The sequence below is a fragment of the Castanea sativa genome, chromosome 4 (assembly GCF_040712315.1).
Source record: "Castanea sativa cultivar Marrone di Chiusa Pesio chromosome 4, ASM4071231v1".
Classification (NCBI taxonomy): Eukaryota; Viridiplantae; Streptophyta; class Magnoliopsida; order Fagales; family Fagaceae; genus Castanea; species Castanea sativa.
This window is the reverse complement of record NC_134016.1, coordinates 9781205-9805328: the sequence shown is the minus strand read 5'-3', so window position 1 is coordinate 9805328 and position 24124 is coordinate 9781205. Positions and strand designations below refer to the sequence as shown.

The window sequence follows — 24124 nt, the reverse complement described above, 5'->3', positions numbered from 1 at the left end:
GTGAGTGGATGAAGAGATTAATACGGATCGATATTAAGTAAGAAGTGTATTGCAAGAATAGAATAACGGTACAATATATAAAAACTGAAAATGAAAATCTATTTTTGAAAGCTTAAAAACTTACTTGAATAGTACTTTAAACTCGAGCATGCATTCAAATTCTTGAATATAATACAAAGATAATTTTTTGATACAAGAATTATTCTTTCTAATACAAGGAAGGGCTTTTCGGGGGCTAATATGGGACCGAGAGAGTTTATTTGGCCGTGTAGGAACTTATCTAAAGTCTATTTGGATTTTGGAGCTTAATTATTCAGAGTATTTTTTTTTTTTGTCTACATTACAACTAATATGAATGCCATATCAATAGGGGAAATTTATTACATACTTTGAGAGCATTGGTCATTTTTCTCACACGAAGGGTGAGCCCCACATATGGGACCAACCATGAAGCCTACCCCTCATGTAAGAGGAGGAATTATTGATCTCCGTAAAATTTTCATATATATATATATATATATATATATATATATATATATATTGGCATACAAAAGTGAAAAAGCCAAAAATTTAATAGTAAATTCAGAATAATTAAGTGAAAGTAAATAGTTTTGCATAGTAGTGAATACTGCTACACAAGAACTATTTCTAATAATTTTGAAATTCTTTGCGTGACTAGTAACTGCACAGTAACAGATGAATAATGCACTAATAGAACACAGTAACTGTTAGAAGATAATTTCCTAATACGTCTAAATACTGATACAGTGAATAAGTCTTCAATAGTTTTTGATACTGGGACTTCAAAAGTAAAAAACTTCAATAATACTTATCCTCACAAAAAAAAATAGAGGATTGATACTTTTGCAAAGCTGATTTCGTTAGATTAGGATAGCTTTTGCAAGACTTATACTTTCGTTAGATTAGGAGAAAACTTCATATACATATATATTTAAATTATAGTAGAATTTCTATCTTGTATATATAAAAAAACTTTTCCTAATTAATCCTTTGTCTAATAAATCTTTGATTTTGTTTTTGCAATATTCCAATAATTCCTGATTCAATCGAATTTGTCTGGCTTTAGTGGGTATATTGCACCATATGTTTTTTCATGTGCCAAAAGGCATTGGGTAAATTTGCACAAATTTCTGATTCTATTTTATTTTTAAAATTCTCAATTTTTTGTTGTAATTCAGGATCTCTTAAATGTTCTTAAATTCTTTTATATTTTTCTTTTTGCTGTTAATGCATCAATTGCTTTTTTTTTTTTTTTTTTCCATTGTGTTGGAGAATTTTAATATTATATAATTAAAATGATTTATATTACAACATAAATGTAAAGATGTGGGAGTTAATATGGAAGATGAGGAGTTAGTAAATATGTTTAATCCCACATTGATAAGGAGAAAAATTATTTTATCTATATCTATACTACTATTTAAGGGGCTTTCCTTGTTTGGATTCCATATTTTGGATGCCTAAAGTACCCTCATCATATCCACTTACAAGTTTCCAACTAACGAGGATAAATATGTAAATTAAAACTCCTACACTTTAAAACCAATAAATGCTTTGCAGTTTCTATCTCAATTTCTATCTCTCATTCTTCTTCAGATTGAAGATATTTAGTTTAGCTCTACATCCTCCTTTCTTTTTCTTCAGATTAAAGACATTTATTGTCAGAGGCTCCAACAAATTTTCAGGTTCTATCTTTTGCAAGTTCCTTTTTGTTTTATTTTCTTTGGTTTATGATTGACTTTCTTTGAACTTTACTTTTTTTTTTATATGCATCACATTAACTCTTTTTTTTTTCTTTTTTTTTAAAAAATGTAATTTTGAAATGAATAATTCCTTCATATACTCTACCACTGTACTTAATTGTCATTTCATGTTGTAGGTATTGTCTATACTACTATTTAAGGGGCTTCCCCTGTTTGGATTCCATATTTTGGATGCCTAAAGTACTCTCATCATATCCACTTATAAGTTTCCAACTAACGAGGATAAATATGTAAATTAAAACTCCTACACTTTAAAATCCATAAACGCTTTGCAATTTCTATCTCACTTTCTATCTCTCATTCTTCTTCAGATTGAAGATATTTAGTTTAGCTCTACATCCTCCTTTCTTTTTCTTCAGATTAAAGACATTTATTGTCAGAGACTCCAACAAATTTTCAGGTTCTATCTTTTGCAAGTTCCTTTTTGTTTTCTTTTCTTTGGTTTATGATTGACTTTCTTTGAACTCTACTTTTTTTTTTTTAATTTTTTTTATATGCATCATGTAACTCTTTTTTTTTTTAAATGTAATTTTGAAATGAATAATTCTTTCATATACTCTACCACTGTACTTAATTGTCATTTCATGTTGTAGGTATTGTAGGCATTAATGTCACTGCCGTAAGAGTTTCTGGGGTCTGAGGTCAGAAATCGGCAGAGAAAATCCTGAAGTTAGCGAGAAGGGTGGGAATATCATGGTCACTATGTGGGAGAAGTTGTTTACTTTCAAAAGGGTTGCAAAGGATCAATTGGAACAATTGGTTCAAAATTTTCGGGGCAGCAATTTGGAATGAACTAGAGTCTACCAAGATTGGCCTGGGAAAAATGTCTCTTTTTACTACTTCATAAAAAATATTACGTACCTTTTTCTCAGTTTTAAAGGTTGTTGATGTTGTTGATATATTTGAAATTTAAATTATTTTTAACTTTTGTTATGGATGTGTAGTAAGTGGCTAACTTTTAGGACTAAAAAACTAAAATTTTGGATTAAACAAAAATTGATAAATGTTATTAAATTTTTTTAAAAAGAACAACAACACGAAAAGAAACGTGTATCTCCTGCTATAAAATTTGAAATTTAAGTTTTTATTTACTTATGCTATGGATGTTTAGTAAATGGCTAAATTTTAGGATTAAAAAACTACATTTTAGGATTAGACAAAACAACAACCTTAGGTTATTTATTTATTTATTTTATTTATTGAAAAATGTAATAATCCCAAATTATAATAAATTCTCTAAATTATCCTTTATCCAAAAAATAGAAGAGTTTCTGAGCACGCGCGTGAGCGCGTGCTTAGAGGCTAGTTACTATTTAAGCAGCTGCCCCTATTTGGACCAAATTTTTTTTTGTTCCAAAATACCCCTATATCCCTAAGTTTAAGTAGAGACAGAGCTAAATGATAGTTTGGTAAAAATACATGTCTAACTTGCACTAAAATATTGCCTACAAAATAGGAACATTCCTCCACTAACCCACTTTTTCAAAGTAACTATACGTTTATTGTTTTTTTTAATAGAAAAATAAGTTAAACACCCCACGTTTATCCAAAAACAAATCTAAATATATATATATATATATATATATATATATATATAAAACTAAAGAACAATCCGGATTTTTTTGGTTCTAAAATACCCTTACATTCTTATGTTTAAGTAGAGATAAAACTAAAGGACAATCCGGTAAAAATACAACCCTAACTTCCACTAAAACATTGCCTAAAAAATAGGGTCACTTTCCTATTGATTTTCAAATTTATTTATTCACTTATAAATTAGATTCTCAAAATAAAAATTATATATATAATAAAAATATAGATTTTTTTTTGCTACTATCAAAAAAAAAGAAAAAGAAAGCCTCATTTTATGTGTAAAACGCGTTTGATAAGGCTAATTCCTTTTAATTGTGATGATTAATTGGTTAATACGTATTGATTCAGATATTAGGCTAGATATGTGCGCAAAGAAAATATTAAAATCCAACAATTAATCTCGTAACACCCACTTTTAAATAATACATTTTGTCCTAAAATTTCAATACTAATATCTTCTTCTGATGTTTGAAAAGGATAAAGTAAGGCTGGATTTCTCAATACTTTTTTTTTTGAAAGGTGGATTTCTCAATACTACTTTTGAAGTTAAATCTTTGACTAATACGAAAGTAGTTTTGAGACATATTCCATTATTACATAGGTTCGCATTTGACAGCTTTTATTCAATCTTTAATCTAGATCCACTAGCTTGATGTAATCTTTCAGATATTTTTTCATAATATTTAGTTGGAATAATTCCTTCTTGAATACAATTCATATCTGCTCCTGAATCTTCTAATGCTATCGTTGTGAACTAATTCTCTTTATTTATCTTGTGACATTAAATTCTTAAATTCTAAATTATTAATTCCTTTATTGTTATTTTCTTCTTTAATTATTAAATTATATGATATTCATTCTTCTGGTAATAATATTTGTTTTTCTAATTTTAAAGCAATTATTTCTTGGGCCATTTGTTCATTCATTTGACAAATTTATTTCAGCTTTTGATTCCCTAATGTCTTGTTTTATTTGATTTATTTCTAATTGGTGATCTTCTAAATAGGTTCTCAAACCATGCTTTGTACCAAAATTGGTCCTAACAAAGGTGATATCGTCCAACATTGCTCTAAGAAGTAGTACAAAGTGGGAAAAAACCCGTAATATTTATTTTATACGCAATATTTGCTACAATATTTTTCACAATGGATTATTATTTATTTTCACACAAACATACTAATGACATCACTTTACCTTCTATAAACTTGTTACCTTAACATTTGAAAAAAATTATGAAAAATGTTTTAGATATTAAGAAAAAAATGGAAGGATTTTTTTGATAATTGATAATTGGAAATATGAGATTTTTTTTATAAAAAAAATAAAAAATAACAGGAAATACCAATTGAGGTATAAGACTCTTGATGATGTTTGTAACAATAAAATCTGTAGACACAACTTTAATGTAGTTGACTCTGAGTGTAAATGGTTAAGAACAAGTGATAGATCAATATGAAAGCAATAGACAATTAATAGCATTTTATCACGTTAGAATTATGATAAAAGTTGGGGTGCTTATTAAAAAAAGAAAAAGAAAAAGAAAAAGAAAAATATTTGACACGTGGCTGCACACAAGTGGGTATCCAACCTTAGATGTCCTTAGACTCAAGTCCATACTATCACCACCACTCACAAAAAGGCCCAAAATCTGAAAATCCCCCCAACATATATCCAACACCGTTTTTGAACAAACAACCTCTTCCAAAGTTGGAAACTCACGAGGCAGCCAGTCTCTGTCTTTCTGTGACTCTTGTCTGTGCCCCCCTTTTCACAACACACGAAGATCCATCCTCGTCTTTCACACTCTATAAACCAAGTAAGTCACTCACCCTTTTTCTACTATTTCACAATTTCAAAGAATACCCATTACTTATTTCTCCATCTGATGCAACCCCTTAATTTCCTTTTCCCATTTCTCTGCCCCATTTGTCTCTCTCTGAATCAGCCGCTCAAAAGTTCATCGGTAAATACTGTGAATTTGTAATGTGAAAGGCTTTAATTTTAATGGGTTTTGCTTATTTGGGCTGTTGGGATTTGTTGTGGCAGTAATTATTCACGTGCTTTATGCCCATTTTTTGTATTGCTATTGAAGAAATGTTTGCTTGCTACTGCTCATACAGTGCTAAAGATGCTAAATTTATGGGGTTTTTTTTTTAATTAATTTATTTAGTTTGTTGCTTTTACTGCTACTTTTATGTGATTTTTGATGTGTTGGTTACCACAACTGAGTAATCAGCTGGGATACATGTTTGCCTTGGTATTTGGAATTTATGCGTCTGCAATGATTTTTTGTGCTCACCAACTGCTTGATCAATTAAATGCTGGAAAGGAAAAGAGAGAGATGAAATTTTGCCTTATATATGCTCTGGTTGGTTGCTCCCAAGAAAAGAAATACCAGTTACTCATTATATGGCTACTTGGTTTAATACAAAGGTTGCGTTTCTGTTTTTAGTATTGTTTGTTCTTGTTTTGTAAGAATGAGAAGCATAAAATTTGAAACCTCATAAATTGTAATCATACCTCAGTTCCGTTGGCAATGAACTAGAATGCTACTGCTTTTGTTTTGTTCTTGAATGACTTAGCTTATTTTACAAGATGATGAAACTTTCATATTTGAAAGCAAAGGCCAAATAATGTTGTGTGGCAGTGGATTCTGATGAGGGGGCCAGAGTGGAGAGTTCTGCTGGAGCCGAGTTGGCTGCATATGAGGGAGATACAGTTCTAGAACCATATGAGGGTATGGAATTTGAATCTGAAGATTCTGCCAAGATATTCTATGATGAGTATGCACGGCGGCTAGGATTTGTTATGCGAGTGATGTCTTGCCGTCGCTCTGAAAGAGATGGGAAGATTCTTGCTCGCCGGCTTGGATGTAATAAGGAGGGCCACTGTGTTAGCATTCGTGGTAAGTTTGGGCCAGTTAGAAAGCCACGGCCAAGCACAAGGGAAGGTTGTAAGGCAATGATTCATGTAAAATATGATAAGTCTGGAAAATGGGTGATTACAAAATTTGTGAAGGACCATAATCATCCACTTGTTGTGTCCCCACGCGAAGCTCGCCAAACAATGGTGAGTTTTCTTATCTCTTATACAATTATTTGCTGCAGTATTTTTACCATTTTTTCACTCCATTCCCTGGTCAATAAATCTATATCTTTGCTTTGGGTTTTTTTACTTCTCCACATGCATTATAAGGACTATTTATGTTGTCCCCTTAATGTTTTAGATCATATTCTTTGTTCGGGCTTATAAAATTTTTAGCCCACAATATATCTGTTGTGTTCTTATTTTTAAGAAGAATTGGGAGCATCAAATGGAAATATAGTTAAGCCTTGGAGAGAGAACGCAAACTTATATGCATATAGAAGGCAATGAGTATTCAATTGGAATATGGAATTCTTTGGGGAATTTATTTGGAATGTTATATAATTGCAAGGCTCCAAATTAAGTGGGGCTCATTTACTATGGCTTGAATTTTCACCAAAACAAGATAAATAACCTTTATGTAGCTTTCGTAGAATACATTATCGATATTGTGAAAAGCCATTACTGGCAAACCCATTCAAAGTATAATTTATTTGATACAATGATACATGTACTAAAAAAAAGGTACTTGTATGCTAGATTGACAAGAAGTGACTAAAAAGAATACATTTGGCATAAGTTCCAAAAACTTAAGACCTAAAATATTCAGCTTTCTCATTTATGTAAATAGTATGTTGCATGAATTTGCTAACAAATTCTATGATTTATAGATAACCGAAACAAAGAATCCATTCAAAGTATAATTTATATGATACAATGATACATGTACTAAAAAAAAAAGGTACTTGTATGCTAGATTGACAAGAAGTGACTAAAAAGAATACATTTGGCATAAGTTCCAGAAACTTAAGACCTAAAATATTCAGCTTCTCATTTATGTAAATAGTATGTTGCATGAATTTGCTAACAAATTCTATGATTTATATATAACCGAAACAAAGAATTGGATATATATATATATTCTGAATAGTAGACATGACCTAGTGGACTCTGCTTTAGTTGATTACTTCAGAACTTTGAGCACTTGTGAATTACTATAGAACTCTTTGGGGGAGTGGACACTTCAACAATGCCTTAGGCAAGGTTAATAATCAAAACTTTCAGTGAGTGCAGATATAGTAACTGACGCAGGACAGAAGCTTTGATGGGATTTGATACCAATTTTGATGTAGGATCTTTAGGAATTCAGCCCTAATTTAGATTTATTGATGAGTTCTTGAAGGGTTCTTGTGTGTGATGGGTTTTGGTAATGAAATATTGGATCTTGAATATGTTGATGGCTGTTTGGAGTTAAAACAATGAATATAATTTAAAATAAAGAAGGATAAAACACTCAACAATGACACCTAGGTTATCCTAAGTAATTATAATTAGGTAGGAGAGGAGAAGGCAATTGCACTCTCAAAGCTTAAGATAAGTTGTTAATTTAAAAAATCAATCTCAATATTAATGTTATTGAATACAATAAAGCCTTTAAATAGGTTATTCCTACCCCTTTCCTAGAAAAAATAATCTATTCGTAGAAAGATCGGGATTAATAATAGCAAAGAAAAAGTACTCGAGAGCATCTAAACTAAATAGGGAAAAGACTCAGAACACAAAATAAGACTCATGGGCCTCTAATTAAAACTGAACTAGCAATTTTTTAGCTCGGAAAACATAATTCTAAGACTCAATAATAACTAAAGCAGCCTATGAGAGGTTCCAAGAAATCCCCCACTTAACAATTTGACCACAAATCTTGATTTCTTTTATTTGGCGGTATCTAATGTTGTTTTTCCATCAGCAATTGTAGATTTTTATATGGAGTTATCCATTTTAAACAAGCAATTTTTACTGGACTTTTCTATAGGGAATATTTAAAAGCTGTTCTTCCAAAATTCTTGTTTATCAAGAGGGAAGGTGTACTAAGAAAGACTTGCTAGGTTGCATTTCATAAGTCTTTTTGCTCAATATTTTAATTTCCTTTAAAGGCATGAAGATTTTATGGGTAAGGGGAGAGTTGTTGACTATTGAGAGATTTTGGTAGAAAGTAGCTCTTGAAGGATGTTCCCCTGGAACACTTTTGGGGGAGTCTGCTTGATTTTCCTGTTTTAATTGTATGCTTTGGCAAACCAAACTATGTTTTATCCCCTTAGTTCTTTATATTGATTAATTTAGTTACTAGAAAAAAAAAAGTTTTTCTGTTTCTAAAGGTTTTGGATCAAATATTTATTTGGAATTTTTGCTGTGCAACTATGCATCTTCAGGTAATCCTGTTCTGACTGGATGCCCATTTGCATTTGGGCCTTGCCTAAACATGAAAGTGAGCAATCTTAATTGGAGTTATTTAACACAGTCCATGTCAATGGTTTCATTAGCTTTACGCATTGATAGAGTGATTTATTATAGGCAAATAATGCATTGCAGTCCTACCTAATACATTTTCTTAAATTTAACCATGTTATCATGGTTGGCAAAGGTGTTGATCCAAATGAGGGTTAATTACTGAAGGAGGCCTAATAATAGAGCAATGGAGGGTTAGGACCATGAGATGATTTTTCCATGTACTCTTGAACTAGATGGTCTGAGTCAAACTGGTTGGTCAGCAAGACAGAGCCTTAAGATTTAATTAGAGTACTGGTTCAGAAAGTTTCCAGGAAACGTTGGTTGGTTAGGAGTGGGTGTTCTTTAGGGTCACACTTTATCAACGGACATTGAGAATCTGTGGAATGTATTTTCATTGGAAAGCAATATGGAAGACAAAGACTCCAAGGAAGGTAGTTTTCATTTGGACTTTGGACATCAGCTCATGGTAAATGTTAACTGTAGATTTGTAGGCATCACATTTCTGTTGTTGATTGATGTTGTATGTGTAAGGCTACTAGGGTGAGAATCAATAATCTTCTTCCACGTTTTGCCATAGCAAGAGAACTTTGGTCATTGGCTTTTGCCTTATGTGAAGTTCATTTGGTAATGCCAAGTTCTGTGAAGGAGTTGTTAGCATGTTGGGGAGGAGTATCTAAGAGATGTTAGAATTTCGATGTGTGGAATGCTATTCCATTTTGCCTAATTAATGTGGTGACCTTGGTGCTTAATTTGAGATTTTTTGTAAAATGATTAAGAAATATCAGGAATCTAGAGTATACTGCTTTTATTGATTTTCTAGGTCGATGTAATTTTAGATGTTAACTTTTTGGTGGGGCTCTTGTATACTCTCAATGTACCAGAGCTTTACCCATTTTTAATGAACTATTTATTACTAATAAAAAATATCAAGGGGATAATAGTATTATGTGCAGGCAACCCAACTGATTGTTTGTGAAAACTATCATGTAGTTGCTTCTGTAATGAAGCCTTGTGTTATTTAGTCATTGTTCAGGCACCCCAACTGGCTGTTCTATAAAGCCTCTTGAAGGATCTTGCTTTTGGGAATATGTCCAACGTCAGATTTGGTATCAGAGGTTTCCTGTGTCTAATCTAGCTCTTTCCATGCAAAGGTCTGGGATGTTCGACATTGAAATGATCAATAAAGATGGCCAAAAGGGAATATTTTTCTTTTTGGAGGCATTGTTGCAATTATAGACTTCCTCCTGAGACTTTCCAAGTATTGTAATTCTCTAGGACAAAATGTAAGTGTCCTAGCAGAGAATCACTTTAAAAAAAAAAAAAAGTGTCCTAGCAGAGAATCATTCCTATATGGATTTGGGATGATTGATGATTCTGATGGATATTACACACTTTGTGCATATTTTACAATACAGGGGGAACTTCAAGGATAAATGACTACTAATGCTTTCACTTTTAAGTGTTGGACTGGCGAGAAACCTTGTTGAGCTTCAAACTAACAGGGTACACTTGTTCAGTATTTTTATACTTTTTCTGGACCACAGTTGGAAGTGTGAATTGGTCAAGTTTCTGGGTGTGATACTCAAATGCATAGAGATACCCTGGTTACATATATGATAAAATGGAGAAAGATTTGTTGTGTGCAAACAGTTCATTACACAAGTGTGGTATATGGATATCAGATATACCAGTTACCTCTAGCTCAAATGTACTTCCTTCTCGCATAAGAATGGATGATGGGTGAGGTCATGATTTTGAAATCATTGGGGGTGTGTGAAACTCACAACGACAACATTAACAAAGTCTTAGTCCCAAAATGGGGTGCTATGGATCCTCGATAGATTAGATTGGGCACATTAATTTTTTTTCTCCTTTCTATCCTATTTGAAACTCACCAATATAAAAAAAAAAAATATATATATATATATATATATATATATATATATATATATATGGACGTCAGATATTTTCTCATGCTTAATGCATATTTTCCATAATTATTTGCTAATTGCCTGATGGAATTCCGTCCCCTCTGTGGGGTTTGTATTAGGGGTTTGATCCCTCTATCTTACCCTTGGCAAAAGGAATAAAAAACTAACATTTATTTTTTAATTTTCATCCAACTTCTTGAACTGAAATTATGAACTGTTTGACTAGTGGACAGATTGCTTCTACATTTGGGAAATGCGTTAAAATCTCTGTATTCACCCCTTAGTACCTGTATCGCCTAGGGATTTCCTATTTAGGAAGGCTAAATATTATCCCTTGTTTAAGTTTTTATTTTTGATACCATTGGGCATTTATGAATGTTTACGGACATTTATGTATATATTGCACAAAAGCTTTAGTGTGCGTTTGGATATTGCTTATTTTGCTGAAAACTGAAAACAATAAAAAAATAATTTCCAGTTACTTTTCACACTAAAAAATGCTGTACGTTTGCTTTGATGCACTGTTAATGTCCCATGAATAGTGCACGAGGCGCTGGTCCAAAAAAAAAAAAAAAAAAAGCAGCCAGAAGCAGACGCAAACCGTGAAAAATGCAAACCAAAAGGAGCCTTAGTGTCCTTTACTCATTTTGTGTGTGAATGCGGGTATTTTATATTGATAAGTACTTAATACAAAAAATGTATGCATGCATATCAGTTTCCTACATACTGTCTACATACTGAATTACAGGTGGCAACCTTGAGTGGGAAATCACTTTAATTGGACAATAAAATGATCGTATTGCACGGGTGCTTTTACCAAACTAGTGATGGTAATGATTATTGATTATTTGAGTGATTTTTTTTTTTTCACTATTTTTGTAGGATGAAAAGGATAAAAAAATCCAGGAATTGACTGCAGAGCTGCGGAATAAGAAACGGTTATGTGCAACATACCAAGAACAGCTAAATGCATTCATGAAAATGGTCGAAGAGCATAGTGAACAGATATCCAAGAAAGTTCAAAATGTAGTTGACAATCTTAAAGAATTTGAGTCCATAGAGCAAGATCTTCTTCGCCATAGATAGCCTCGGCATTTAGAGTAAGTACTTCTGCATTGTAACTTCGAACTAGGCATGCCATTTCTTTTCATATTTGTGTTCCCTATATTATCTCTTTGGCTCTGTATATAAGTATCACAACCCAACGAAAGCACTAGTAACACATGCTATATCCCCAAAAGAACTCGTTAAGTTACAATTGAGCCTTCACGTCATTGTTTAGATAGCATTCGACCTAGTAAACACCCAATGTAAAACTCAGCACGCACTTGCACAACACACTTACCCAATCCAATCCACATAATTAAGGGTATGACAATCTCTTCCACTTAAATTCATGATGTTCTCATTGAGTCCTATGTTGTATTATAGTGCCCCCAGCCACATGGCACTACCAAGTTGGTTCTGATACCATATCTTATGACTTGAGTAGAGCGCTAGGCATATATGCACTATACCCTAAAAGTGCTAGTCAATCTACAATTAGGGTTTCTCGTAATCACTTACAAAGTATAGTTTGACCTATTAATCACCTGATATGGGACTCAGTACAGAGCCGCACAATACACTTATCCAATCCAATACACATAATTTGGGAAGTCATTTTTGCAGATATTTATGTTGCACAATGTTCACAGCTTTCAAATTCTTTGCTCTTTTGTGTGGTTAAGAGAAGGCACCAGTGCCAATAATTACACAGTAGCTCAATATAGAATAGTTTCTTTGAATTATGATGTACTGCAATGATGTCAATCCTGGATGTATTAACTTGGAGCATCTATTGATGAAATAGATCTTTGTCAAAATTATGGATAAGTGATGCTGGTAGTAATATTATGTTGTAACATTTTTGGTGTAATAATATGTTGGTGTATTGCCATAGTTTTATACATTCAATTGGGAAGTATCATGATATCAGCTTTGGTTGTATTACTTTTCAATATCAGTCAGCAATATGAAATTTAATAGTGTCAGTAGATCAAAAAATGTGAAGTGGTCATAGAGGATAAAGCTGATATTATCTAATATTCACTTTCTATGTGAGTGCAGCAATAGGAAGAAAAAGTAACAGAAAACCAAGATGACTTTTTGTGTCATATATAGTGCAAGTGATAATGGAGCTCCATTGATTTGGTGATCGGTGTCTATAAAAGGCGTGTGTTGTAATATTGTTTTTTTTTTTTAAACGGTGTAGCAAGTAGGAAGAAGAGTGTCTGGGTTTGAGGGAAAATTTAAATACTTGAGGATGAGCTCCTCAACCTTTGTAAGTGATGCATACTTGTGATTACATAGGTCCTAGGTATCTAAAAGCTTAGATAGAATTCCTCTTTCTTTTTTCCCCACCCTTCTTTTGTGGATTATTTCATAATCCCATTTGTTGAAGTAGTGATTTTGTTGGTTGTATTTTATAAATGTATAATTTTGATTTATGTAATTTAAACCAATTGTAACATGTTTACTCTTGATATGCTATTGGAATTCAGGTTTTTATTTTTTACTTTTATATGTTTCAGTTGTGTACTTGCCCTCACCACCAATGTGCCCACATGTAACATATTTGTTTGTGGAAGACATGAATGAATTTTTTTTTTTTTTTTTGGCTAAAAAAAATGATGCATCACTAGGAGATCAGCTTTCACAAGGAAATGCAATTAATGCACTCGTTCCAATTTCATTACATTTGAATTCTTTTGGGATAAATATGATTTTTTAATGCAATTTTTGCTAAATCAGTTCAAAAACTTCACACTTGTTATTTTAGTTCATCTATTAAATTACATTAGACTCAATACTATATATTTATTTCATGTATATAACTTTGTTGATGAACAACTCAATAGATGGGTTCTTTTTTTTTGTTTGTTTGTGTTTTTGTTTTTGTTGTGTGTGTGTGTGTGGGGGGGTTAATAACTCAATAAAGGTATTTAGTCATTATTCATCTGTTAATTATGACTGCTGAATTGGTGAGACTGATGCATGGCGGTTTTATTGGTGTTTATCTATGTTTTTGATAGTTTGACTAGCCTGATGAGAATTACAATGCAAGTGTAAGTGAGCATCAATGGATTTTAGTTTAACACTAGTGAAGACTCAAAGCCCATATAAATAATTTTTTTTTGAGTGATAATTACAACATGTTGTTAACCCCGTAGTTCAAACCCTTTTCCCTTTAGACTCTCAAGCACTTTGTACATGAGGAGATGCCAATTTAGCTACAAGGCCTTTGGCTCCGATATAAATAATTGAATGTAACGAATATTCAACAAAATCTGTTTTGAATGTGGGTAGAGTGGAGTAGATTTATTTATTTATTTTTAGATAGTACATAGGAAGAAGATGAGGTGAGATATGAACAGACAATATATTTCAACTTAGACGACAAGGTCATTCCCGAAAAATGAACGGACAGTTTAGCAGATCTAAAATAAATTGAGGAATAATCTAATGAAAAAGTTGTACTTGAAGAAGTAACTTTATAGTTTGTAGATGAAGGGAGGTTTTGATATATTGGAGTAACATGGTATGCACATAATCACTTTACTATAACAAAATTATTTTAAAAATAATATGTGCACATCACATGATTTTTTTTTTTTTTTTTAAATTATGGTTAATCAAATTGAGATGGATGAAATAATTTGAATAATTCTTAAACCTCAGGATTCAGTAATATAAAATTAATAGTACAGACAATCAATTTGCAACTGACGATCTGAACTGATCCTTTTGCACTTCGCCTAATTAGAAAGCATATCACATGCTTGAGGCCTCATTTTTTCATCTTAAAGCCTCAAATATGAAACCTTTTTATAATTTTATAATTTTTAATGATGCCACTAGTTTTGCCATAAACAACACATTCTATATCACAATTTTTTGGGTCGGCTATGGATATTTAATAGATTAGTTAGGATCAAACACTTGTATTCTTCTCCTTTATTCTATTCTAAATAAAGTCATATTTTCTATAACTTTCTTAATTGATAAATTTGCTTTTTAAAGATGAAATTAACAAAATTAAAACCTTAGAAATAAAAATGATTATATGAAAACTTAGAAGATATTATTAGAAATTTAGACAAAAAAGTTCTATTAATTAAATAAAACCATCTAGAAATGGAAAGTAAAGTAGATCAAAATACAAAAAAAAAAAAAAAGAGTACTTTTGTTCTTTATGAATAACACATTTTGTAGTTCAAATTTTCCTTAAAACTTTTTTTTTTCGAGAACAAATTTTCCTAACACTTTAACAGCCTTATCTACTCCTCTTAAAAGTTAGTCGGCATAATTTAATGCGACCTCTAAATTAAAGATCACGCCAACAAATTTTGACGTTAACAAGTTTTGATAGAAAAACTTGTGATTATACAAATTACACATCCTTTAGCCAAGGCCCAAGAGCTCCATGTGATGAAAGATACTACGTCGCTAGTCGATATTGCTTGCAATTGTTGTATCTCTTAAATGTCAACAGAAGATATGGTTATGAAAAATACCCAAGAGCTCCATCTTAATTGTCCCTTCATAACGTAGCAATGTGTCTTGGATGTCAAACAAATTTTCCTGTTACATCTTTGATGTGAACCAAACCTAACTATGCAACAACTTGTCTATTATATATTAATTGAGTGATGGTAAGATAAGAATACACGTCTTTCATAAACTAACATGTCACCGATCATAAAAATATTATTATGACAATTATTTATTTTTCTAAATTTATGTTTAAGGAATCAAATTAGATGTTTCCATGCTTATATATTTACATTGATCTCTTAGGTCAATTTGTTGTTAAATTTGCATTAATTACTGTTGTTTACTTATTATTTGAAATATTTATTTGTAGTCTTGTAATCAATTGACTTTATGCTTATATTTTACATTGATCTCTTGAGAGCATTCATTATTTTTTTGTTTACTTACTATACGAAATATGTACTTGTAGTCTTGTGATCAATTGAGTTTATGGAGAATACCGAACATAGTAATGAACCTCAATCAAAATCCAAACAACTCATATAAAGGTAGCTTTGAAAATCTTACTACGGATACTTTTAAGAAGAAACATTCCTGATTACTCTCTTAACTTCCATTGACAAATACCAAATTCGAAAAGTAAATCTACAGAAAATAACGTTGTTAACAAATTAAGCATAATTTTTTGCTAGAATAATTTACATTAGGGGTCCGTTTGGATAGAACTTATTGCTGAAAACTAAAAACTGAAAACATTGTAGCACAATAATTTTTAAATGTGTGAATAGTATCGTGAGACCAATTTTTTAAATTTTTTTTCTGAATAAAGTGCTTGTAGGTCCCATGAACAATGCATAACAGTAACTTTGTCTCTCGCACAGTGTAATCACATGCATGAATAGTACCGATTACGGTTTATAAGCGCTGAAGAAAAAAAAAAGAGATGAGAAAACGCGCAAACGTGGACACAGAAACGTGGATCCAAAGAGCCACTAGGTATGAACAATAAATCAGAATGCATTTATAATATGTTTTATTTGACAATTACATATATACCTATTTAATTGCTTATATATTTTGTAATTTTACCATATATTCTTACTACAGATCATATTTTCTCTTTCAATCCAAAGAATACAACTCCAAAAATCTTAAATAATTATTTTGAAAAGTTCACATATTTTGATCGTGAATATTCAATATTGTTGGACAAAAGATTTGAAACTCTTGTGGGTAGGAGTGTTCGTGATGCGGTGTGATTTTGGGCCATTTTTAGCACTGCACTTTGCGGTGCGGTTTAGCTAAAATCACAACTGCACCACACTTGATTTTTGCGATCACATGTGCGGTGTGGTGCAGTTTAAAGTTTAGCTAAAACCATAACTGTACCGCACCTCATTTTTGCGGTCACATATGCAGTGCGGTGTATAAGATGTGGTTTGAATGATTTGAAGTTGGTATATTTTTCAAATTTTGGACTTTTTCTACGTAGCCCTAAACTAATTTTTCCCTTTGTTTTGGTCCAAGTTTTAAACTATTGAGCTAGTTTTTCTTTATTTTGGGCTGGCTTTCCTAATTTTTTTTTTTATACAAGATAGAATTTATATTCTAGCCTAATCTAAGTGTATATGTGTGTGAAGCTCTTTCTTGGAGACTTAAATCCCGGTCCTTACCCCCCACACTCCACAAACACTTATATTTGTGGAGTGACTATCGCACCAAGGATGTGCGGTGGTGACTTTCCTAATCAATTCTTGCTAGGGTTATCAATTTTTTTTTTTGAAAACTAGGGTTATTAAACTATTAATAATATATTATATATTAAAAATAATTAAATATATTAATATAAAGAGAGGGTGCAGTGTGGTGCAGTTTGTGCGGTTTTTTTATTGTAAAATTGCAAACTGTACTGCACCATGTGGTGTGATGCGGTGCGGTGTATTATTACTTGTGATGCGATTCAGTTATACTATTTTGTGGGCTGTTTGGTGCAATTTTTTGAGATTTGTGCGGTTTATGCGGTTTGGTAAACACCCTTACTTGTGGGAGTCACCATTTGGAACATACCCATTAGCTCTAATCAGCTAGTTTTATTAAGTAGGCTTTTTAGACCTTTTATATATATATATATATATATATATATATATATATATTTTTTTTTTTTTTTTTTCACATCTGTTTTTGAGAGTCCACTTTCATGTATTAAAAATTGAAAATGCGAATATTTTTGTATGAAACATAGATATTAATGTGAAATAATGGATGTAAATGAGTGTAAAAATATATTTTCTCAATCCAATTAGGTATCATATAGTCTGAGAGTCCCAATAGAGTCACAATTCCCACGACAATTACAAGTGCCACTAAAGTCAGTATTCGTATTGAGTACACTATGTATGGGCTACCGTGAGATCAAAGTCACTTACCATCCTTTCCCTTTGTTCGACAAAAGTATAAGCTAATTTTTGTGGGCACATTTTAACAAACTTTTGGTGAATATTTCGTTACTAGCTAGGAGCCACACATAGTAAAGATCATCCTGTACTATGTTTTTCTTAACAACTCAAACGTGAAACGTTGTAGATTTTCTTAACTACTAAAAAGTTGCAGAATTTAGGTTATCGCAAAAATAATGAGTTAGGACAGGATAGATAGCTAGCTAGCTATTCACCGTCCCGTGGAGGTGGTTTAGTAGTAGGAAATGCTTGTGGTTCATCACTTTATTGGCTAATTTAGATGGAGGGAGTGTATAAGTGAGTAAAGTAGAGCTGGTAAGAAATTGTAGATAATTTTCTTCCAGCTCTACTCTACCCCCTCTCTCTCTTTCATTTGAGCTGGACAGAGTTTGAGGTTATAAGTTTGAGTAGTGGCAAGCTCCACTATTGCACATGTGATCTTATGTCATTTATAAATAGGATTTAAGTGGGTTGATGACAATAGCTACACCTGTTAATGCTTTTTATTTTTTATTTTAACATAAAAAATAGGATCATATCTATTCTTTAGACAAAAAAAAAAAAAAAAAAAAAAAGAAAAAAAAAAGGAAAGAAAAGAGAAGATGCATCAAACCTATGAAGCAAAATATTCATCCAAAGAAACACATTATAGGATAATAATAACAACAGCAATAATTTTAACTTCAACTTATTTTTTTCTCGACTTCCTCTTCTCAGGCAAAATCCCGAGCCTCATACTTTGGATTAAGTGCATTTGATTATTTTATTTCCGAACGACATAATTAACAAAACAAATTATTTACAAAATTATATTAACAACGTCTCACTCGTATGCTAGCTCATCTAAGGGTTGGATTGAATTAGCAATTCGCCTTGCAGTTCATACTGGAATTTTGATATAAGTGAAGACTAAAGAAAATATCTTTGTTATTTTTTAAATATTGTGATTGACCCATATTGTTTTTGGGGACAATAGTATTTTTACACCCTCTTAAAGTCTACTTTCATGTTGTAAAATGTGAATATTCTTACAACAATTATGGATATTAATGAAACATAATCGATATAAACGAGAATAAGAAATTAAATATTTTCCTTCAACGTCTTTGCATGGAGAGTCATTGCTACAATCAGTGGACAGTCTCCATTAGTTAGCTGGGAAATCAGTTGAATATCATTCATAGGCCCACGAGAAAGAAACCAACTCCCACAAGCCTCACCATGGACCACCCCACCAATAATTTCCTAACCTAGCATACAAAATCATCAAAGTAATACTCAAATAGTAGAAGATGTTTATATATATATATATATATATATATAGGTGCAATCATATACAAAGTGAATATTCAAACCAAATCCAGACTAAATAAAGCCAACCTATCTCTTGAAAGACGTTCAACATGGTTGAGTTGAGAACGAAGGTCAAAATTGTATCAAGAAAGTTGATAAAACCAGCAGCTCCAACTCCACCTCACCTTAAGAGTTACAAAACCTCATCCATAGACCAACTTGCTCCACCAGCATATGTGCCATTTATTCTGTACTACGATGCCAATGGTGACAAAAATGAAGTTGATGAAAGGAGCAAGCGTTTGGAGAAATCACTTTCAGAAATCTTGACCCTCTATTACCCTTTAGCTGGGAGATACATCAAAGATAAGCAACTAGTTGATTGTAATGATGAGGGGGTGGAATACTTGGAAGCCCAAGTAAGTGGAAAGCTTGCTCAAGTTCTCCAAGGAGAACTCAAGCCCGAACTGTTGAATTCTCTTGTTCCCAATGTAATGCCATCGGAAACTACTCCTTTGGCATTTGTTCAAGTCAACATGTTTGAGTGTGGTGGGATAGCCATTGCGCTGGAATGTGCCCATTTTATAATTGATGGAATTACAGCCACTACGTTTTTCAATGCATGGGCTAAAGCGTGCAAAGCAGAAGGGGTCAATGAAGTGATTCACCCAAGTTTTGACTTGGCTTCTTTCTTTCCACCAAGAGAGAATACTATGCCTATGGTGCCACCTAAGAAATCTGGACCTGGTGCAAATCCAATCATCACCAAAAGGTTTGTGTTCAATAAGGCAGCAATATCAAGCCTAAAAGCCATTGCCAAAGGTGGTGCTGGTGATTCTGAATCATTATCAAAACGCCAACCTTCACGGGTGGTGGTGGTGACAGCACTTATATGGAATGCTCTCATTGCTGTGAATAAAGCTAGACATGGGCACTTGAGAGCCTCTACTATATGTCATTCATTGAACCTGCGTGGAAAGACGGCTCTATCAATACCGGATAACTCTTTTGGGAACTTCTACATGGTGGCCAATGCTCGATTTGGTGGAGACAATGAGAGCAAGTTTGAGTTGCCTGACTTGGTGAATGCACTTGAAGATTCGATAAAAAATGGGCTTGATGACTGCATGAAACCACAAAATGGAGATGATTTAGTTTCTGTTTTGACTAAATCCTTAAGAGAGGTCGGGGAAGAACGTGAAAGAGGTGAGACTGATATCTATATGTTCAGTAGCTGGTGCAGGTTCCCTTTCTATGAAGCGGATTTTGGTTGGGGAAAGCCTGCTTGGATGAGCATCGTAGCTATTCCTATGGAAATAATTGGTATGTTTGACACCAAAGATGGTGATGGAATTGAGGCATGGGTGAGCTTGCATGAACAAGCTATGCTTCTGTTTCAGAATTATCCAGAGATTAAAGCCTTTACCTCCCAAATCTAGTTGTGCCGCTATGACTTGAAGTCACGGTTTTTAACTTAAAATCATGATTTCAATCCACAATTTCAGTTGCCTTTTCATGTGTGTAAATGTTTATGTAATAGAGTATGTGTAATAAACACTATTCTTAATAAGATGATAAAAAAATACTAAACATATGCTAGCTATTACACACAGGAAAAAGTTACTAAAATTGTATTGACTTGAAGTTATGATTTTTAATTTGAAAATCATGACCTGTACTCATAGTTTCAATTTCTTTTTCGTATGTGTGTAATAGAATGTATGCAATAAATACTACTCTTAATAAGAATTAATTTCAAGTTATGTATGAATTGAATTTCTCGTGTAATGACTGTATGTTTGTTACTTAAAAAAAAATTCAATAATTGGGAGAGTAAGATTTGAACTTTAGATGTCTTATATGAAAACACCTAGATATGTCAACCAGCTAAGCTATAAGGCTCTTGGCAAGTATGTATGTTTACATTGGAGAATGGAAGAAGCATTTTAATATGATGGGTCCTTAATTAGTTTAAAATTTGAGTTTATTTATAATTATTTTTTCTTCAACAAGTCTTGGAATACAAATTTTCATAACTATTGATATGTCATGTTATGATTATTGATTAATGCACAATAAAAATGGAGTTAGTGGTGGACTCAAGTAAAAATGACATTACTTGAATCGCAATAGGCCATGTACACAAAAAGTGATTAAATATATTTTGTTCCAAACGTATTTTCCGTATGGTATGATTTAATGCATGTTGGATTTTTAAAAGGAATATAACTCTGTAGTGTTAACCTTAGTTTTGTTTGTTATGATAGAGAAACTAGGTTTCTCTCTTTGGGAAAAAGTGATCTACATATATATATCCTTTTTGGAAACTACTTTTAGGATTTGTTTCATAGGGCAATAAAAAAAAAGAAAAAAGGGATAAAATGTTAAATACCTCTGTTTATATGATTTAGTGATAGTCTAGTAATAATAACATTATTTTTGATGATTCATGTCTATGGTTTAAACCCCATCACTCTTTCCCCTCCAATCTCTACTAGTTTTAAAAAAGAAAACTCTCCGATTACCTTTGCGTAGAAGGATAAGATTTTATCCTTGTATTGAATTAGGTTTTTTTTTATAAAATAGAGGGGTTAAGATTATCTCACAAAAATGCATTAATTGATAGTCTTGTCATCCATCACTTTCTAGTCATCCCCACACATCATCTTAGGCTTCTTCTTTTTCCATGTGGTCCCTCATGGACACCTTATTGGATTATGAGATCCTTATTCTACCTTTGTTAAAGAGCGAAATTGCCATTGCCGTAGAACTTGTCCACTTTGATCGACCTTGATGCTTATCATCAAAACCTTGAACCAAGCATTGATATCACTTGTAGTGTGTAGTACAATGACAGTCTCACTAAATTCAAACAAATGGTAATAGAGAACCGATAAAAAAGCACACACAAAGTCAAGGTTTGCAGTGTGCGGTGCTTGGTTTTGCAATAAATGCTGGGGAACCCAACATAGTTGGTGTAATGAGGACTGGTATTGCAAAGAAAATTCAATAATGTCCAACTTTATATCATGCATGGCACCAATGCAAATCGTGCACCACGAAACACAAGTCACTTTCTGTAAAATCATCAATTCCTTTGTAATTCAAATGGTTGATACTTTTTGATATTTTTAATAGAGGCATTTATGATTCAAATCTCCACTTCCATTATAATTGTCAAATTATCAAAAAAAGAAACACAAAACTTGTTAACTGTTCACAAAGTGTTGAAGCTGAGATAGAGATGGAAGATAATAAAACTGATTCCCAAGTTGAGACAAACGACAGATATAATGGAGTTAATCTAAACGGCAATAGCAGTAGAGACAGCACAAGCAAAACGGCAAGAAAAAGACCAAAAGGGAAAACGCACCGTATCACTTAACTATTCAGTTTCAGTTAGTTATTGGTTCTGCCAGATGTCATTAGTCGATTGGTTGAAGCTTGAATTAGTTAGTTATGATTTTGGGAACTGATTACAGAGTCTCTAGAGCCCTCTGTTTTCGTGTGTATATAAATATCTTGTATAGCTGATTATTTGGTGGTATCTTGTATCAAAACTCTTAAGCAATTAACAGAATTAGTTTTCTCAATTCTCTCTGTTCCTCTTTGCTTTGTGTTTCAATTTTTACATGGTATCAGAGTGTATTTTCTTTCATTTTCCTACCTACCAAACAGAATCTTTCTTTCAGAATTAGCTTTCTTTGTTTTCATGGCCTCAGATTCTTTGAGTGTACCTTCTTCCTCATCTACGCAAACTGCAAGTGCAGCCATGGTAGATGAATCAGCTAACAACCCTTATTTCTTGCCAGCGAATGAGAATCCTGGTTTGATTCTTACATCTCAGCCTCTCACTGGTCCTGAGAATTACATGACTTGGGCAAGATTTGTGTTTCTGGCTCTGAGTTCCAGAAACAAGTTTGGATTTGTTAATGGTTCAATTGCAGAACCCGATCCAACTTCATCTCTATTCAATTCCTGGAATAGATGTAATACCACGATCCTTTCATGGCTTACCAACTCACTCAGTCCTGACCTTAAAGCAAGTGTGATGTACATCAATTCTGCAAAAGACTTGTGGATTGATCTCAAGAACAGGCTATCTCAAGACAACACACCAAGACTATTTGAATTGGAAAAGGAGATTTTACATTTGGTTCAAGGATCATTCTCGGTGAGTTCCTATTTTACCAAATTCAAGACTTTGTGGGATGAGTTTGTGAATAACCAACCTTTCACTGTTTGTAATTGTGCCTGTGTTTGTGGTTCTAAATCATCTCGGTTAGATGCACAACAAAAGGAACATGTTTTTCGTTTTTTGATGGGCTTAAATGACAGCTATGGCAATTTGATTGGGCAAATCTTGCTTATTGAACCTTTTCCTTCTCTTAGCAAAGTTTATTCTTTGGTTTTACAAGAAGAAAAAAGGAAAAATATAGGTAGTTCTGTTAATATGGTTCAACAGTTGGATGCTGTGGCAATGTATGTGAATAACAATAGGTCTTTTCAAGGGAATCATGGACAAAATAGAAATGGTGGGAAAGGAAAGAAAGATAGACCCGTTTGTACTTATTGTGGTTTTACTGGACATATAGCAGACAAATGCTATAAGCTTCATGGATATCCCCCTGGATATAAGCCTAAAGGAGGTAACAAGTCAATGGCTAATCAAGTTTCAGGTTCTTTTGGTTTTGATACTAATCACATTGGTTTTCATAATGCTCAATCCAATGTTCTTCCTGCCTTGGGAGTTCAATCTGATGGTATGATTCAGAATATGGTAGCTGCTCCTTATGCTGCTCAAAGTAGTTTTCAGAATGGTGTTGGAACTACACCCTTTGGTGTTACACATGGTGTATCTGGTGGTTCTAGCAGTGGTGGTGCTGGTATCTCTATGCAGCAGTCTTCTCACTCACTGCAGCCTCAATGTCCTATTTCATCAGCTCAATGTGAGCAATTACTCTCTTTTCTCAAAGGGTATGCAGGAACTGGTTCAGGGTTTGGCACTCAACCTAGTCATGTTGCTTCTGTCATGAATTCCAATAGCATTTCTGGTTCAACACAGCCACTCCTGCCCTCACCTTCTTCCAATTTCCCTAGTTTCTCAGGTAACCCCTTTTGGATCCCTCCTAATTTCTCCCATTCTGTGTTTTCTGCT

General features: G+C 32.8%; 2 protein-coding genes across 5 annotated transcripts; both read left to right on the top strand.

Moving 5' to 3' along the window:
* Window positions 1-5026: 5026 nt before the first annotated feature.
* Window positions 5027-13238, top strand: LOC142630579 (protein FAR1-RELATED SEQUENCE 5). Of its 4 annotated transcripts, none has more exons than XM_075804591.1 (4): window positions 5027-5193; window positions 6025-6446; window positions 11564-11781; window positions 12791-13238. In XM_075804591.1, coding segments are annotated over exons 1-3 (627 nt in total). In that variant the 5' UTR covers window positions 5027-5192; the 3' UTR covers window positions 11768-11781; window positions 12791-13238. The 4 variants fall into 4 exon arrangements, with proteins under 4 accessions (XP_075660706.1, XP_075660707.1, XP_075660710.1 ...); XM_075804592.1 differs by having other exon boundaries at window positions 5045-5193; window positions 5973-6446; XM_075804595.1 differs by having other exon boundaries at window positions 5055-5193; window positions 6003-6446.
* A 5779-nt stretch (window positions 13239-19017) lies between these two features.
* LOC142630991 (acetyl-CoA-benzylalcohol acetyltransferase-like) lies at window positions 19018-20746 on the top strand. Its single transcript, XM_075805043.1, has one exon. It carries the CDS (start codon window positions 19077-19079, stop codon window positions 20403-20405), a length of 1329 nt encoding a protein of 442 aa, XP_075661158.1. The 5' UTR covers window positions 19018-19076; the 3' UTR covers window positions 20406-20746.
* Window positions 20747-24124: the final 3378 nt, after the last annotated feature.

Excerpts from the sequence above, each read along its gene's own strand:
- LOC142630991 (XM_075805043.1), top strand. The coding sequence starts at position 19,077 with ATGGTTGAGTTGAGAACGAAGGTCAAAATTGTATCAAGAAAGTTGATA.
- LOC142630579 (XM_075804591.1), top strand. Across the intron at positions 6,447-11,563 it reads GCGAAGCTCGCCAAACAATG|GATGAAAAGGATAAAAAAAT; the intron begins GTGAGTTTTCTT and ends CTATTTTTGTAG.